Source organism: Drosophila simulans, chromosome 3R, assembly GCF_016746395.2.
Source record: "Drosophila simulans strain w501 chromosome 3R, Prin_Dsim_3.1, whole genome shotgun sequence".
Lineage (NCBI taxonomy): Eukaryota > Metazoa > Arthropoda > Insecta > Diptera > Drosophilidae > Drosophila > Drosophila simulans.
In genome coordinates, this window is record NC_052523.2 from 15519172 (window position 1) to 15534766 (window position 15595).

Genomic DNA, 15595 nt, shown 5'->3' on the forward strand with positions numbered 1-15595 from the left:
AACTACTACTATAAAATAACCAAGGAAAAGGCAAGGAAACTCGCAAAACGAGAGAGAGAGGAAAAGGGAAAACGCCATGGATTTATGACAACAACAAATGCAACCCAGTAACAAATGATGTTGCAGCAACTACTACAATACACGAGTATACCAAGAACAACAACAACAACTGCAACGGCAACCAACAACAAATTGTATACGATTTTTATAAACCAAACAAATGCTATGTAAATAATTATTATAACAAACACACAAGTAAAAAACATTCAAAAACAGATCTCCCGCTCTAGAAAACAAACAACAAACGCGCGCGTAACAAAAACAACAACATCAACAATACAACAAGTATACAAACGTAATAATAATACATAAAATCTAAACAAATGTGCCTGTGTTAAATAAAAAAGAAAGCAAAATCAAGAAGCAAAGCGTTCAAAAAGCAAAGGCTTCCCAATACATGAAAAAAGTGCAAAACATATATAAAAATCCAAGAAAATAAAATCCAAAACTCAAGAACTGGAAAAGCCAAGAGCAAATCTACGGACTCCACACGGGCAGCTACAGTAGAGCTTCCCTAAAACCGAAGCAGTTGCAGCGGCGGAGCGGGACGTCGGTCAGTGTGTTGCGCCCCCATTTGTTGTTCCTACTGTAAAAAGTGGCACAAATCGGGTTAGACGTCGCTCCCAGAGCATTAATGGCTCAGCCCAGGGTAAGTAGATCCCCCAAAGTCCATATCCATATAGAATGGTCCCCCGAGAGTGTTGTTATCCTTAAACAAGTACCGACGGCTAAAAAAACAAATGGTGTTCAGTCAATTTTAAATCAAGTCAAGTGGTGCCGACGGCACTTACAAGTTTTAGTTTATGATGATATTGTAACAGTTTTCATATCATGGATATGTTTGTTACCAGTGTAACCAAATCAATCTATAACCAGTTTATGCCAAAAGTTTCGAAAATCTTCAGATATTAGTTAATCCAACTTCATGGAGTAGATCTTTATAAATATTTCTTATACATGGCCTCCAAGCTCCTCCAATTTAACCCATTACAATCAATTCAATGGGGAATAGTTCTTGTTTATTAGAGCCCTATCAAAATGAATTTTAACTAAGCATTACTGAGTGTGTGAGTGTATGTGTATTGGAATAGGAAAGAAATCACATTTGATTTATGCGGGTCATTTTCTGGTACAAGTTTATATAATTAACTGAGTCTGCAGCTAGCCCATTTTATTTGGAAAGTGATGGAAATCAAAGATCACCGAAGTAGTGATAGATATTATATTACACTAAACAACTGAATACTCTAGAAAATCTTTAAATAATGTTTAAATGCCTTTAGAGGTCAGGAAAATTGTTAGCTTTTCCCGTGAACTTTACATTTTCACACCGCAATAGTTTAGATTCGAATTTTGTTTAAACATGGCTGGGACCTTCACCTCCGTAAAGCCCCCTGCTGCACAGCCACAATGATTCCACCATTTTCCATCACGTTTATAAGGCATAAATTCTCGCCGCGCTTTTTAAACGGAGTAATAATTTTTACAATCCATCTGGATCGTAAATTATATGCTAATCAGGTGACCGGCAGTCTCCGCCCTCCCGCTCTTCAAAAAAATATTATTACCAAATCGCAGTTAGACTTTATCAATTGATTATCATGGACATGCGAAGTGAACTTGATTTTTATTTAACGGAGCAAAAAGACCTCAAACATGGCTGTTTGCCAGTGTGTGTGCTACCAATTAGCGAGTGTGTGTGTGCGTGTGTGTTACCAAAAGGTGGGCCGTGCTCTTTGGGAGCATTAAAAAAAATCAGAAAGAAAAATAAAAAATAAAAATGGATTTGGAAATGGAAATGGAGATGGGTAAAAAGAAATGCCCGCGGGAATTTTGTGTGTGTCTGCGTTACTGGCGAATAAATTTACGCCTGTGGTTTAATACCCGATTCTGTGCCGAATTTACCTCTTTGAATCCCCTTTTTCGTAATTCTCCTGCGGCTCTTTACCCGAATCGCGCCATTTCAATTCCATCAAATGAATTTTTCGACTCGGGGCGAGAGATATATGTACGAGTATGTGGGGATATATACGGGTGTGTTCTGTCTGTTTGTGTGTGCATTTGATGCATATAATTTTATTGCACATTTTGCACATTGCCAGCGGCCCAAAAGCGATCCATTCAGTTTCTGCCGCTTCGCGGTTTTATTATTTACAATTTTATTTTTACCATTTTCCATGACTTTGCGCTGCTATAATTTGCGAAAAATGGCGGGAAGCAATTTTCGCGGGTTCTTCTCAAACCAAACTGCACATGCATTTTTATATATATTTAATTTGATTATTTTATGCCATCGAAACGGAGAGCAAACGAGAGAAACAGTGCAAAAGAGCGGCCGTGTAAAATGTGCAAAAAAAAAAAAACAAAATTTGCAATTGCAATTTGTATAAAAATGTGCATTGCAGCTGCTGCCATTCTCCCCCGCGCTCCCCACTTTTCCCACCATTTTTCAGTTCGTGTGCCATTTCAAACGCCTGCGAAATGCAGCACAAAAATTGTTTTGGTGTTATTTTAATTTAAAGGTTAACCGCAGCGTAATTTGTGGCATAAAATATAATTCGTCTATCGTGTGCTCGCCTCTCCCACTGTGTTTGTTCAGCTATTTTTTGTATTTCTCGTTCGCTTTAGAAATAAAATCAAAATCAAAATAGAAAAGATCAAGGAGAGCGGAGCAGCGGAAAATGCCACAGTCGATTCTGTGGTTTACTTTGGTGGCCAGCAGCATTCGCAAAACTTGATGGAAACATTCGGAATTCGACTTAGGTGGGAAATAAAACATTTTTTTGCCAGGAAAAAATATTTTTGAACTTATTCAGTAATAGTGTAAGATGTGACATGTGCTGTTAACGTGAATAGTTAAAATTCCAGTTATATATGTATTATCAGTATATAACACTGGTCCGCTGAAATGCGTACTATCAAACTTACCAACTGCTGAATTGATTTTGAAATTCCCTATGATACAAAATAACATTCGTCAGCCAAGTATAGTAATATTTTTTTCCCCGCCAAGTCCTTATCATATTGCAATAGTTTAATCTTTGCCAGCGACCAACCTTCGTCGCGAATTCTTTTCTAATTAAGTGAGCAATTCTCCAGTCTTCCCAGCCTCCCCGCATGACTCATGGGCTCCCCGCTTACCCTCTTTGCCCCAACCCCCCGTTTATCTGAAGATTTCAGATACATCTTGGCTTTCGGTTGAGAATCCGCTCGGCAGACGCTTCACATGCCAGCGAAAATTGAGCGAATAGGAAGCGTCAGGCTGAGAGGAATATTTATAAACAAATTACATATGCATATTTCTGCAAGGGGTGCGCAGGGGGCGGGGCCCAGGGGGGGTCATAAGACTCTATATGGGGCCTCCACTTCTCCCACTTTCCACCGATGTTGTTTTTCGTGTGCTAAAGAGCTTCATGTTTAATGATCAAATTGCGTGCCTGATTCTTGGGTCGGTGCCTGCTGGTGCTATATAGTTGTTGCCTTTGTTGTTATAGCCTATAGAGTAGTATTATTATTTTACTTATTTTTTCCTGGCCTCTCTGGCTTACTACAGCACACATAGTTGCCAAGTTTGACGAGGTCGCTGGCTGCCGTTGAAAGTGTTTTCATTAGTTTCATTTCTTTTTGCATTTACGCTTAAAAGTTTTTTAAATATCGCTGCCTGTTTTCGTTTGCCGTAATTTCCCCAAACATTAAGTCAAAGTGTTTTGCTAATATTCATCGAATAAAGTTGAATTACTGTTTTTGCTGGTAGTGAACTCTTTTCTGGGGGATATCCATCTCCATCTATATAAAAAGAAAAGAAAAAAAACGAGGGACTAAAACGGAAAAAGTGTACAGACAAAAATGTGAAGAAAAAATGTGTTGTAAAGTAGAGGAAAAATCATTTAGACAAGTTGCACGCCGCTCATTAAATTAAATGAGCCATCAGCACGCAATTTATTTTCGTATTTTTGAGTAACTTTTGGCCCCGGCAAAAATTCCAAACTCCAAAAGACTTTTGTTTCTTTGGGCCAGAAATTTTGTTAGCAAACTTGGCCAAGTCCTCGTCACCCCGCAATTTAATTAAATAGCCGAGATAGTTAATTTAGGCCAATAAAACGATTACTGAGAGTATATTTTCTTCTACTTGCATATTCCTTTCTATCTTATAAATATAATATATTCAATTAACGCAAGACGTATTCGCTTAATTCCATTTAAATAAAAGTATATTTAATTTGCATGCCATACAGCCTTTTCCGCCATTTTCCGTCAATTTAAATTTCAAACATTTTCCTTAAATTTCGGCCATTAAATTGTCTTCGCTTTCGCTGCGCTTTAAATTCCCAGAAAGCAGCTAAAAATATTTTCAAAATTTCTTTTCTTTCGATTTATTTTTGATTCGATATTTTTATGTATTTTGCTTGTATTTTCCGAACACCCGAAATTTAAATTTACCTTTTTGGACAAATTTTTTGTTGCTATTGGCCGCGCTTTGTTGGCTTTTTGTTAATCATCTGCCAGTTTTTGTGTCTGCGAGTTTGGGGCTCATTTTAATTTAATAAATGCCACAGACTGACGTCATTTGTTGTTGATTTTTGATAAATGTTAAAACGCCAAAGTATTCATTTATTTTTTTTCCCCCGTTGGTCGCTTTCAATTCGGCTACCGAGCATATAATTTTTCTGCTTTAATTTTATGCATATATTTCAGTGTTATTTTTTTGCGTGTATTAAGTATTTGTTTTTCGAAATAAATTAAATGTAAGCCGAAAAAAAAAATTAGCACACGTTTTCGATGCTCGTCAACGTTTGATGTTTGCCTGCTCGATAATATTGTTATTATAAGCAATAAAAGTTAATAATATCGCCTAGGATGAAGCGTGTTTCAAAGTTTTTGGTGTTGGGCAATGCTGCAACTGTAAATTAAAATAACACCCAGGCACGCAACAAAAATTAATTGTCTAACACCAAATAAAACTTTTTAAGGCAGCCCGAAAAAAGCCTGGGCGTGACTTTGTTCATCTGGCGAAGGGGGCGTGGCAGCGGGACACACCTACAACCAGCGGCTCGGCTGCTAATTAAGCAAAGCTAAAGCTGAGGTCCCAGAAAAAAGGGGAATGAATTCTATATGGGTAAGAAATGGAAAGAAATTCAAATACAACATGATAAACAATTAATTTTGATTAGGCCTTCGACTGCGCCAGCGCAATTAAGAAGGTTTTTCTGTTTCTGTTTTTTATTTGGGCTATGAAAATACGAAAAATCCAATAAATAGAAAAGGCGAAAAGCAAAAGTGTTGGGGGTACGCAAGAAATCGATAGACGAAGTCGGTTGTACAACAAACATATTGAGGGCCTTATGCGGGGAAAGTGGGTGGTCTATATGGCTATATGACTATGTATAATGGCGGCCATTGTCACCATTTTGGCCAAAACACCAGCGCACACACACATGCCCACCTATTTTTCCATCTCTGTCGCGCATTTTCGGTCTGGCCGCATTTTTGCAGTCATAACTCTTCTGCCGCTGGCGTCTGGTTTTTGGTCAGTTTTAGGCGCCGCTAGATAAAGCCCGACCTCCCATTTTAGCCCGGTTTTAGGATGCCCCCCACACACGCAAAATGTCCTTGCTGCGCGGCTATTTCCGGTTCCTCTCTGCGTTTTTGTTTGTGCAACGTTTGCAACAGTTTCAAGTTCACGCAGGCTCTGGTAACTCTATTTTAGGCTTTCGGCTTTAAGCGATTCTGTTTAAGCTCAGATTTCCCGTTTCATTCCATAATAATTTATGGAATTCGATTTACAGAAGCTTGGGCTAGATTTCCCCTGACATTCTTCAACTTACTAAAGTTTTTGCCTGTTAGGTGGAGTCATAGTTTAAGTTTGGAAAGCGAAAATCTGCATATTAAAGCTCTGCCTTAAGAGTCCAATTGAGTTGTTGCTGTTTAGTTGGTCGTAGGCTGGCTTCAGCAATGACTTAATGTGGCCCAAACACGACAAAAACATACCAAGAACCGGCACACACGGCCAAACAAACAAACAAACAGACAGACAGACAGCAAGTGGGACAAGCGTCGGAAAACGCAGGAAAACTCCCCCAAAAAAGGCTGCTCCAAAAATATATATAGGAATACAGCAAAAAATAAAAACAAAATCGTAGCTCCTTCAGCGCCTGTCACTGACAGTTTTGAGCACCACCACCCAAATTTGTGCCCACTTTTGCTGCTGTTGTTGTTGTTGTTTTTGTGGCTGCCATGGGGGGCGTCATAAATTTTTGAAGGATTTTCGACGCTGAACTTGTCAAAATCAGACCATGGGCCTCGACTGCGCTCGGTGGTTGGTTGGCTTATATTGATCCGGCTGGCCAAGAGCTTTTCCATTCAACAAGGTCAATGGCTTGGTCACTAAACAACAGAGAAAAATGGTGAAAAATACAGGGACAGCGAGTGAGATAGGGAGACCCGACCATCAAAGATCATCAATCAAAGTTGGCCCAAATGGATCGGGGAGTTGTACCACAAAACAAAAAAAAAAAAAAAGCCATGGACCTAAGTGTATTTGCCTGTTCGATTTTTACTCTTCATTGTATTTCTGTTATTTTGAGCTCCTCTTCTTCGCGGCGGCGACTCAAATTCCCACATTACTTATGTACAAGTACAAATTGTGGTAATTTTCAAGATCTCTTTGTTGCTCCACAATTTCCTCATTTCTAAACGAACCAAGAAACGAACGCCAAGAAATCGAAACGGTTAAAAAGGAAAAAAATAAGAAAAAAGAGCAGCATTCGGTTGCCACCAACACTAAAATTAGCATAACAACTTTATAGTTTAACAGCCATGAACTGAACCCCAGCGCGAAAAACCGAAAAAGCCAGGCCAAAACGAACTGACTAAACCCGGACAAGTTGCTGGGCTTCTTATACTGTAGTGGCTATAGTAGTATCTATGAGTTTGTATCTCGTGCATGTGCACACAGCGAGCAAGAGCAACAAAAACACTGTGAAGAAAAACGGAGGCAGCACGACCGCCTCACTAAACTAATCTCTGGTTTGTATCTCAAGGATTGCCTCAACCTCAGAGGTTGACAATCGTCGTTGCAGAAGCTTATTTTGTGCCCCTTACTCGATTCTTATGCCTATTCAAAGAAGCCACCTGCAAAGCCAGTTGCTGTTATGACGCGCACTGCACTAGTTCAAAGTATAGATACAAAGATACTTCATCCCTACCAGCTGCAGATCCTTGACATTTTCCGCAAACAACCCAACCGCCCCCCGCTTTTGCACTTCAAAAGTCCTCTCTCAACGGCAAGTCAATTGCTCATTTAGTGTCAAAGATTTTTCCAGGCTGATAAAAAATCAACCTCAACTTGTTCGGCATGAGGGGCTGTTCAAAAGGGGGGGTGGGGCATCTCTTGTCGCTGCACAAAAATCTTTTGTCAACTTCTTCGTGTTCCCTCAAATTATGCAGTGTGAAACGGAGAGGCGAAGTGTATCTTCAGCCGACGGACGCCACTTGAGTACAAATGATAAAAATCTCACACACCGCGTTGAACTTTTGTTAAAAAGAAGGAGAAAAAGTACCCACATGTATAGTATGTGTACGTATGCGTGTGTGTGTGTGGATGGATATAAGAAAAATCATTTCTCAGTTGTTTGGTGTTATTATTATTATTTTGTAGTTGCACAAAACCTGTTTGCAATTGCGCGGCTCCACAAAACGTTGTACAACTTTAAGATAGATAGAGAACAACAAACACACGAACACACTCGAAAATGCCTGGCCAGATTAACTGATAAAATTCAAAATTGCCTGCTGCTTTTGGCGCTTAATTAATATGCAAAAAACGTTGAAAGACAAAAGTAAGGTAACCGAAATGTATAGATACATCTGTATGGGTTGCCAAATGTACGATGAGTATACGTTCATATAATGTCGAAGCAGCGGCAAAGTAATCACAAGGTCGTCGCTTTTTGTTGGGTTCGTCTTTTTTTTTTGGCTATCGGGTTGTTCTTCTCTTTTTTCGAGGTTTGAGCGTCTTTAATTTAGAAAATGTATTTAAATATAAGCGATTTCATGTCGCCGCTAATTTGGCTGCACTCAGAGAAACGAGAGGGCAAAAAGTAATCATTAAAAAGCTTGACTGTATTATTATCCGGTAATACCCATTTCAATCATATCTATAATATTTTGTATTTATAAATGGTAACAACACTCTCAGGACTATATTACTTTACCCATATATAAAGTAGTATTAATACTTTAATTAGCAATTTCGGTTGCATATTCCCCACTCAACACCCACTAATTCACCATTCTGTTCCCATCTCATCCGCACAGTATGACGATGGCCTACACGGCTACGGCATGGACTCCGGAGCCGCAGCAGCGGCCATGTACGATCCACACGCCGGTCACCGGCCGCCCGGACTGCAGGGCCTCCCCTCGCACCACTCTCCGCACATGACGCACGCAGCGGCGGCGGCGGCCACAGTGGGCATGCACGGCTACCATTCGGGGGCCGGGGGTCATGGAACACCTAGTCATGTATCGCCGGTCGGTAATCACCTAATGGGCGCAATACCCGAAGTACACAAACGTGATAAGGATGCGATTTATGAGTGAGTATAAGTATAGTGTGCATAGTGTGTAAACTAATGGAATTCGGTTCGGCTTCGGCAGAGGTGGCAACTCTGCCCAAGTGACCCGAGATGATCTTGATGCTAGTCGAATTTAGCTTAGATTTAGATTGGGGCCCAAGTAGTGAATGAGGAATGTGGGAAATTTCGACCTAGAAAAATAGCTGTCAATGTGTTATTGATTAAGAGCAGAATAACTAGTTGCTGAGCACTCAACACCATTAATATATATATTAAAGTAAAAAGGTCTAGAACTGAATTAATTGAAAGCTTTACTAAAATGTTAATTAAATTTCCTTAGGCTGAAATCCAGCCTACCCATTCATAATCAGTTAGATAGAGATCAAAGTATCCCAACCAATCAATATACAAACGCCTGCTCTTTATCGATTTATAATTTTTGGCATGTTCGCAGTGACCCAACCCAATTTGCCACCTGTTTTCACCTCTGCGCACGCGTAACTCAGCCAAGCAGGAAAAAATAACCACGAAGGAAGGATCCTTTTTTCAAGAGATAGAAAGAGATAGAACAAGAGAGAGAGAGAGAGAGAGGGAGAAATGGGCGTGATCCTCTTGCGTTTTGCGCAAAATACAAAATTATGGGTTTGCCTTTGCGGCCGAAACTCGAAGAGAGAAATGTCCGTTTTCCAATTCTACGGTATCTTGGGGGTGTGTCAGGTGTTTAGTGACGGACACGGAACATGAACGTGCTTAGGCATTAGGGAGTCCAAGAACTAAGACCCAGCCAACCAACCAATCAACCATCCGTCCATCAAAAATGAGGTGCAGTTTCTCGCTCTGCGGTTCGGGTGTTAATTTGCCAAAATTGTGGTTTCTTCTCCATTCGGTTTTTGTGTCTTTCCCTGCAGTTTTTATTGTTTTAAAGGGTTTTTTTTCTAACCCGATCGTACCTTTTTGTGTCATTGCGTGTCCTGGCAATTTTCATGTGTTGCAACTGCTTTGCCAGCTGTCTGAGGGCCTGAAATGCTTGTTTGCCCAGTTTTTTATTTCACATATATATTTTTTTGTGCAAATATTTGCTTTGAAAGGGAATTTCATGAATGACTTATGCTTGACGACTGTTTGATGATTGTCCCTGTCTCGAGTGACTGTTTAAACACGATGATGATGATTATGACTTCATTGAGCACCTGCCATTATGATTATTATTATTTTTTTTGGCACCTTATTCCCGAATTCAAATTGAAATTGTGGAAAAGGCAAGACAATGGAAAAGAGCTCTCTGTTTAACACCTTCTTGGGAGCCAAACTTCAGCTGCTCTTTTTGCCTGGTCATCGTAAATGAGTGTCAGGCGGTTTTATTTTAGCCTTTTTCGGTTCGTTTCGTTTTTTTTTTGTTCTGCTCCTGATCCCAGACCAAAAACGCACTCAACTGTAAAAGGCTGGAAACTCCGGACTCGGACTCTTATTAATAGTTTGTTAAGCGCAGGTCGACACCCCCTACTTCTCGGTGCGGTCTTTTTTCCTTTTTTGTGCCATCTAATGGGTTCTTTTCTGGTCAGAGGGGTCCCGCCTAATTTTGTTCAGGTGCAATTTGTACAGAAATTGAGAAATTGGTCAAGGGAAAACTGCTCGCCGAGTGGAAATGGAACAAAAAATGGTCAAATCATGTTGAGTTGTTGAACTAATCCGTCAGCATGAAGAGGGGGATTATTTATGTGTGTATAAAGGCTAAGAAACAGATATAGAAATAAATACAGATGCAGATGGGAAAAGCAGCTGCTCATTTGCATTTAGCTGGACAGGAAATGTCCTGGGTTTTTGAGGCAATCCAGGGAAATACTTTGATGCAGTGGCATTGAAAATAGTTAGTACTTAAAAGTAAAGTAAAGGCTTGGGTGATTTTCCAGTAATTGTTGTTGCTTGGTAAGGCAAATAAAACATATTATCCAATTATGTATGCTTGTAGCTAAAGTTCTATAATCATTTATCGGCCAGGTAATCTTTATTAATTGCCACTTTCATGATTTGTAGTTGCTCAGAGCAACCGATATATAGATACAGATCGAGTGACAGCTGCTCATTTGCATGTTGTAGGGCAGGAAGTGTCCTGAAATTTGACCACCTGATGTATTATGTATTTATTGTGCCATTTTCCATTGCAGACATCCGCTATTCCCGCTTTTGGCGCTGATCTTTGAGAAGTGCGAATTGGCCACATGTACGCCGAGGGAGCCCGGTGTGCAAGGTGGCGATGTCTGTTCGTCGGAATCGTTCAACGAGGATATTGCAATGTTCAGTAAACAGGTAAGAATAATGGCCCCAGCTTTCGTTTCCATTCGGTAATTGGAGACGATGCTTTGAGATGGGGATGGCATGGCTCGGGATGGCCTGGCATGGCCTCCGATGGGATGCGAACACATGGCCCACATGTGGCCACTAAATAAATATAAATGAAAATAAAAACAACAGCCAAATCGCGGCACACGAACTTAACGAAGCAAGCCGCTAAATGATCGGATTACATTGCCCCGAGGATCGTCGGGGATCGATTCCTTTCCATTTCTCTCTCTCCATTCTCAATGAGCGGGGCAGTCTGCACTTAATTACAGTCCCCGCTGACAAGAGCAGCATCCACGTTGCCGCAGCAGCTTCTTCCCATGCCGCAGCAAGATCAACAATGTCTTGCTGCCATATGTCACAAATATGCGATGTGACTTCAGAATGGCGCTGCCCACACTTGACACTTCCTCCTCCGGCCCTCGGCCCTCATCCACGCCCCCTTTAGCGCCCCCTTTTTAGAGTTCATAAAACCACGCTGAAGATGCGCTGCCACACACTGACATTTGGATAATTTACGATGTTTTAACATACAAATTATAATGTTGCAAGTAGCTGCTGCTGCTGCTCCACATCCTGCTCCCCATTTGCGTTAGCCAGCTATTTTTATGACTCATTGAAGATCGCATTTGAGAAACAGTAGACGCGCAGAGTCCAAATGGTGATGCCAAAATGAGTGAAACCGAAACAAACAAACAAACAAGAGCAAGAACAAGAACAAGAACTTATGGCTCCATTCTACGCTCGGTGACATTTTTGGCAAACAACAAATGCAACCAGCGACGCCCCCAGTTGAATATTATAAAAATGATGTTCTTATTTATGGTCCATTTGGAATTTTGACAGGCCCCTGCTATGGGCAATAAAACGGGCAGCAACAAGAACAACACCGACCGCAAGAACAACATAAAACAACACTCGAATCATCGTCTCAAAGTCGAGCCACATTTATCAAGATCTGTCCGCCTGCCTTTGGCTTTTTGGCTGGGTGAGATTTTGATAGACTTTTGTCAGATTGTCAGTTAAATGTCACATAAACTTGAGGTATTTGAAAGATCTGGCAACGCCAATAAGCAAATCAAGGTGGAAAACTTGACAGTCGATGAAACATAGGAAAAGTGTTGATACTATTAGCACATTTGGGATCCTACAATTAAAGATTCTATATTTGGCATACCAACCCAAAGTCGCATCCAAAAGTTAAAGTATCTTTCGATTCTGCATAACGATCTGCAATGATCCCATCTCGCGGTTGACATTTGTTGTTCATTCACCGAACCGAACGTCAACAACTAAGTTGTCGCTTGCATTTCGTTTTTATTTCGGTTTTCGCCTCGGTTTTTCTTGGTTTCCTCGGTTCAGTCGGTCGGTCTCTGTTGAGTTTTCAGTATAGTTTTTGGCCCAGCTCTTCTTGGCTGTTTTCGTCGTTGTCGGACTGACAAAAATAACTCAAAAATGTCATTCGCCCATCGAATTTTAACAAACGAGCAGCGGAGAAAAGAGCGTCGCCCCAGAAGAGGGGCTAAAAATAAGGCGGCACATTGGCACTTTTTTACTCGTAGTTGCTGTCGCCGCAGTTGTTGCTTCTCCTGCTTCGGCTTCTGATTCTTCAGCTCCTGCTGCTGATGATGATGATGCCGATGCATTTTATATAGATAGATTGCATAGATATATCTCTTCGTTGGCACTCTCCCGCTATGCTATATATACATTCACTTCAATTTGGACTAAGCAACTGCGTAAAATGCGCCACGCCAACGCCAGCAACAGGGTGATATTTTCCCTATAGTATCTCGAAGACCATCCCAAAATCCCAGTGCCCACATATATCCCCCATATCCACCGATCCCTCCGCCGAAGATCCTCTTCTGGATGGCGGGCATAGTTAGGCGACTTTTGGTGTTGGCGCTGCTAATGATGCAGCTAAGGAAACGCTTTATAATTTCTCTTTAAAACCAGCAACATGTGATGCAAATGATGAACAAAAAAATAAAGACCACAACAAGAACAAGTATAAGAAGCGCCGATGTAGATATATATGTACATATATATATAAAAATAAAGTGCCCAGCGAAAAGTTCGTTGTCTGATCATTTCTTTGTTGAGGATCCCCGAAATGAGACAAAGGATGGCCCGTCTGAGTGTGCAGACCATTTTATATGATTTCACTTTAAGTATGTAATTTAAAATGAAAATTCGCTCGTTTCATGACATTTTGCTAATAGTTTGGACATGCGATGAGTTGATTTGTCGCATGTTGCAGACGGGGATCGGATCGGAAGATCCGGGATGATAACTGAAGTGCCTCTAGTTGGCCGTCCTTGACATTTGTCTGGCTGCCTAACAACTGTCACAACATATCAAGCTGACCAGCAACGAATAAAGCAGGTAACAGGCTTCTAACCGTAACCGAACAGGTTAAGCCCTAATGCCAATCAATGTTTTCGGGACTTTTCGGTTTTCTCTGGGTATACTATCCACATACGTACGGCTGGGTTTTCCCTACAAAAGGCAATTTACCGGCTTACCTTTTCCCAGTTCCCCTGCACCGTCCCCATCCCGTTTTTTTTTTTTTTTTGTTTCGTAAATTGCATTTTCTGATTTCATCCGAAACGGAGGAGGATGGTTCATAATCAGGTATGAAAGGTTACGCTTCGCATTTGTGTTGTATTTGTATTGTCAGCAGGAGCACCGCACCACACCGCACAGCCTTAGTCACAGCCTCATTGGAATGTTCACTTTGCCGAGGGATCTCTGTAGGAGAGATATCTCTGCTCGTCCCGTCCGTCGTCTTCTCCTTTCTCCACTACGCATTTGCGTTTCTCGGGGTCCAAAAATGAAAAAAAAAATCAAAGAAATGAAAAGAAAAGGAACTTAATCTCTTTTGTGCAATATTCCCTGCTTCGACTCTCCGTTGTTTTGTTCTTTTAATGATAAAAAAAAAGAAACCTTTACCTTTTTATTTGGAATTTGGTACCTTTTTAATCTCGCCCTCTCCCTCGCGCACCGACCCTCTCTCTTTCGCTCTTCCTAGCTATATTATCAGCGCATTGTTCTTTTAGTTCTGTGCGATCGCAACCCTTAGCGGGTTTTGAATTTCTTGGTCAGAACAAAAGGTTCCCTCTGTTAGTTTTATTTATATTTCGCTTTTATTTAATTTTTTGGCCAAACTGCGAAATGAGCAAAAGTGCGCAGGCGCAACTGTTTCACCCAAAAAAAAACAAAGCAAAACAAAAAACCCAAGTAGCTGAAATCAAGGGGAGTTTTAATTTTTCGGAATTGCGTTGCTTTCATTCTGTAGATATGTTGATGGTGATTGCCGCAATTGCACAGCGTGAATTGATTTGGCACAGACGCCGAAAACCAAGGGGGGGAGGGGGTAGGGGGAAATCGAACGCAGGGTGGATTTTCCAAGATTATTTACTTAACAGTTGCATACGAGCCACAATCCATTAGCAGCCAGCAGACAAGATGCGTTCCCAATTCCCTCAAATATTTGTTTATGGAACCACTTGGCGCCTTTTAAATGTGATTATTTAGTTAACTGCCTGCATATCTCGCTCTCTATCACCATTCCTATGCCCATCTCTCTCCGATTCCCGAGTTTGTATTTGGATTATGGCAACATTTTCGAGCTGCTGCCGCTGCTCTGCCCGAAATGACTTTCAATATTTGTTCAGTAGTTTGACCCTTTTTAACAGCTCTATATACGCCAGCGCATGGAATGTGTATCTGTTGGATACATAATGCGAGTTAACCCATTACGGCGAACCATCAATTTGCGCTATCCGAAATGTATCCGAGAAGTATACGAAATAGAGCCACAAATGCTACAAAGATCAATATGAATCTTGCCTTCTCGAATATGGAAATGATTTTCCCCTCGCTCAGAAGCATTTCACTCTTTCGCTGCGCCTTTATTTATGTGGCGTTACTTATGGGGAAAATCCAACCGCCCCAACTGCCCCAACCTCCCCCAGAAGCTAACCCAAAATGATTTATGAGCGCCGGCTCTCGAGACGAGATGTCTGCTAAACGTTCTCAATTAAAAAGCAAAGCACAACGAGCGGCTGTAAAATGACAAATTGTGATACAATTGACAGGCGAACTTGTCAACCGACAACCATCTTTCTCCGATAATGTGTGTATAAAAGATTTCTCGTTATTTGCACGATTATCAGCTAAAGACCGGATGTTTGGGCGCAGACGTAACAATTATCTCGAGTTTTCTGTTATTTTCAGCTATATTCGTGTATTTTCTTTTTGGTTCAGGTAAGCAGGGAAATCTCTTGGCCAATGCAAATATTGACATTGTCTCTGCACAGCTCTTTCTTTTTTTTCCTACCGTGTGTGTTTGCCTACAGCAAAACGCGTTAGAAGTAGTGTATCTGAGCGGTAGCTGCCCCAGTGAGTTTACCTTTGGGTCGTAAACTGAAGTATCTGAAGTGGAGTATCTCCCGGGGACCCACACTTTGCTCTTCTTCATGTCGGAGGGGGGGTACTAGGTTGTGGGGCTATAAAAAGAAGCAGTCGGTGGGGGTCGCCGAGTCTCTGGTTTTGTTTCTAGTCGCTGCTTGTGTCACCTCAATTGCGGCTGTTTTACTACCGATATTGTGCGC

The 15595-nt window shown here is 41.1% G+C and overlaps 1 protein-coding gene across 3 annotated transcripts in view; it reads left to right on the forward strand.

Annotated features, from left to right (window-relative positions):
- The first annotated feature begins 390 nt into the window (after positions 1-390).
- The window catches only part of LOC6728636 (homeobox protein homothorax), a 107603-nt gene continuing 92398 nt past the window's right edge, over positions 391-15595 (forward strand). Inside the window, exons 1-3 of one of the 3 annotated variants that reach the window (XM_002103941.4) lie at positions 391-709; positions 8377-8657; positions 10802-10943. In XM_002103941.4, the coding sequence (XP_002103977.1) occupies positions 695-709; positions 8377-8657; positions 10802-10943 (438 nt within the window). In that variant the 5' untranslated portion in view covers positions 391-694. The remainder of the gene's footprint in view (positions 710-8376; positions 8658-10801; positions 10944-15595) is intronic. The other 2 variants (XM_016177034.3, XM_016177033.3) reach the window with 2 other exon arrangements.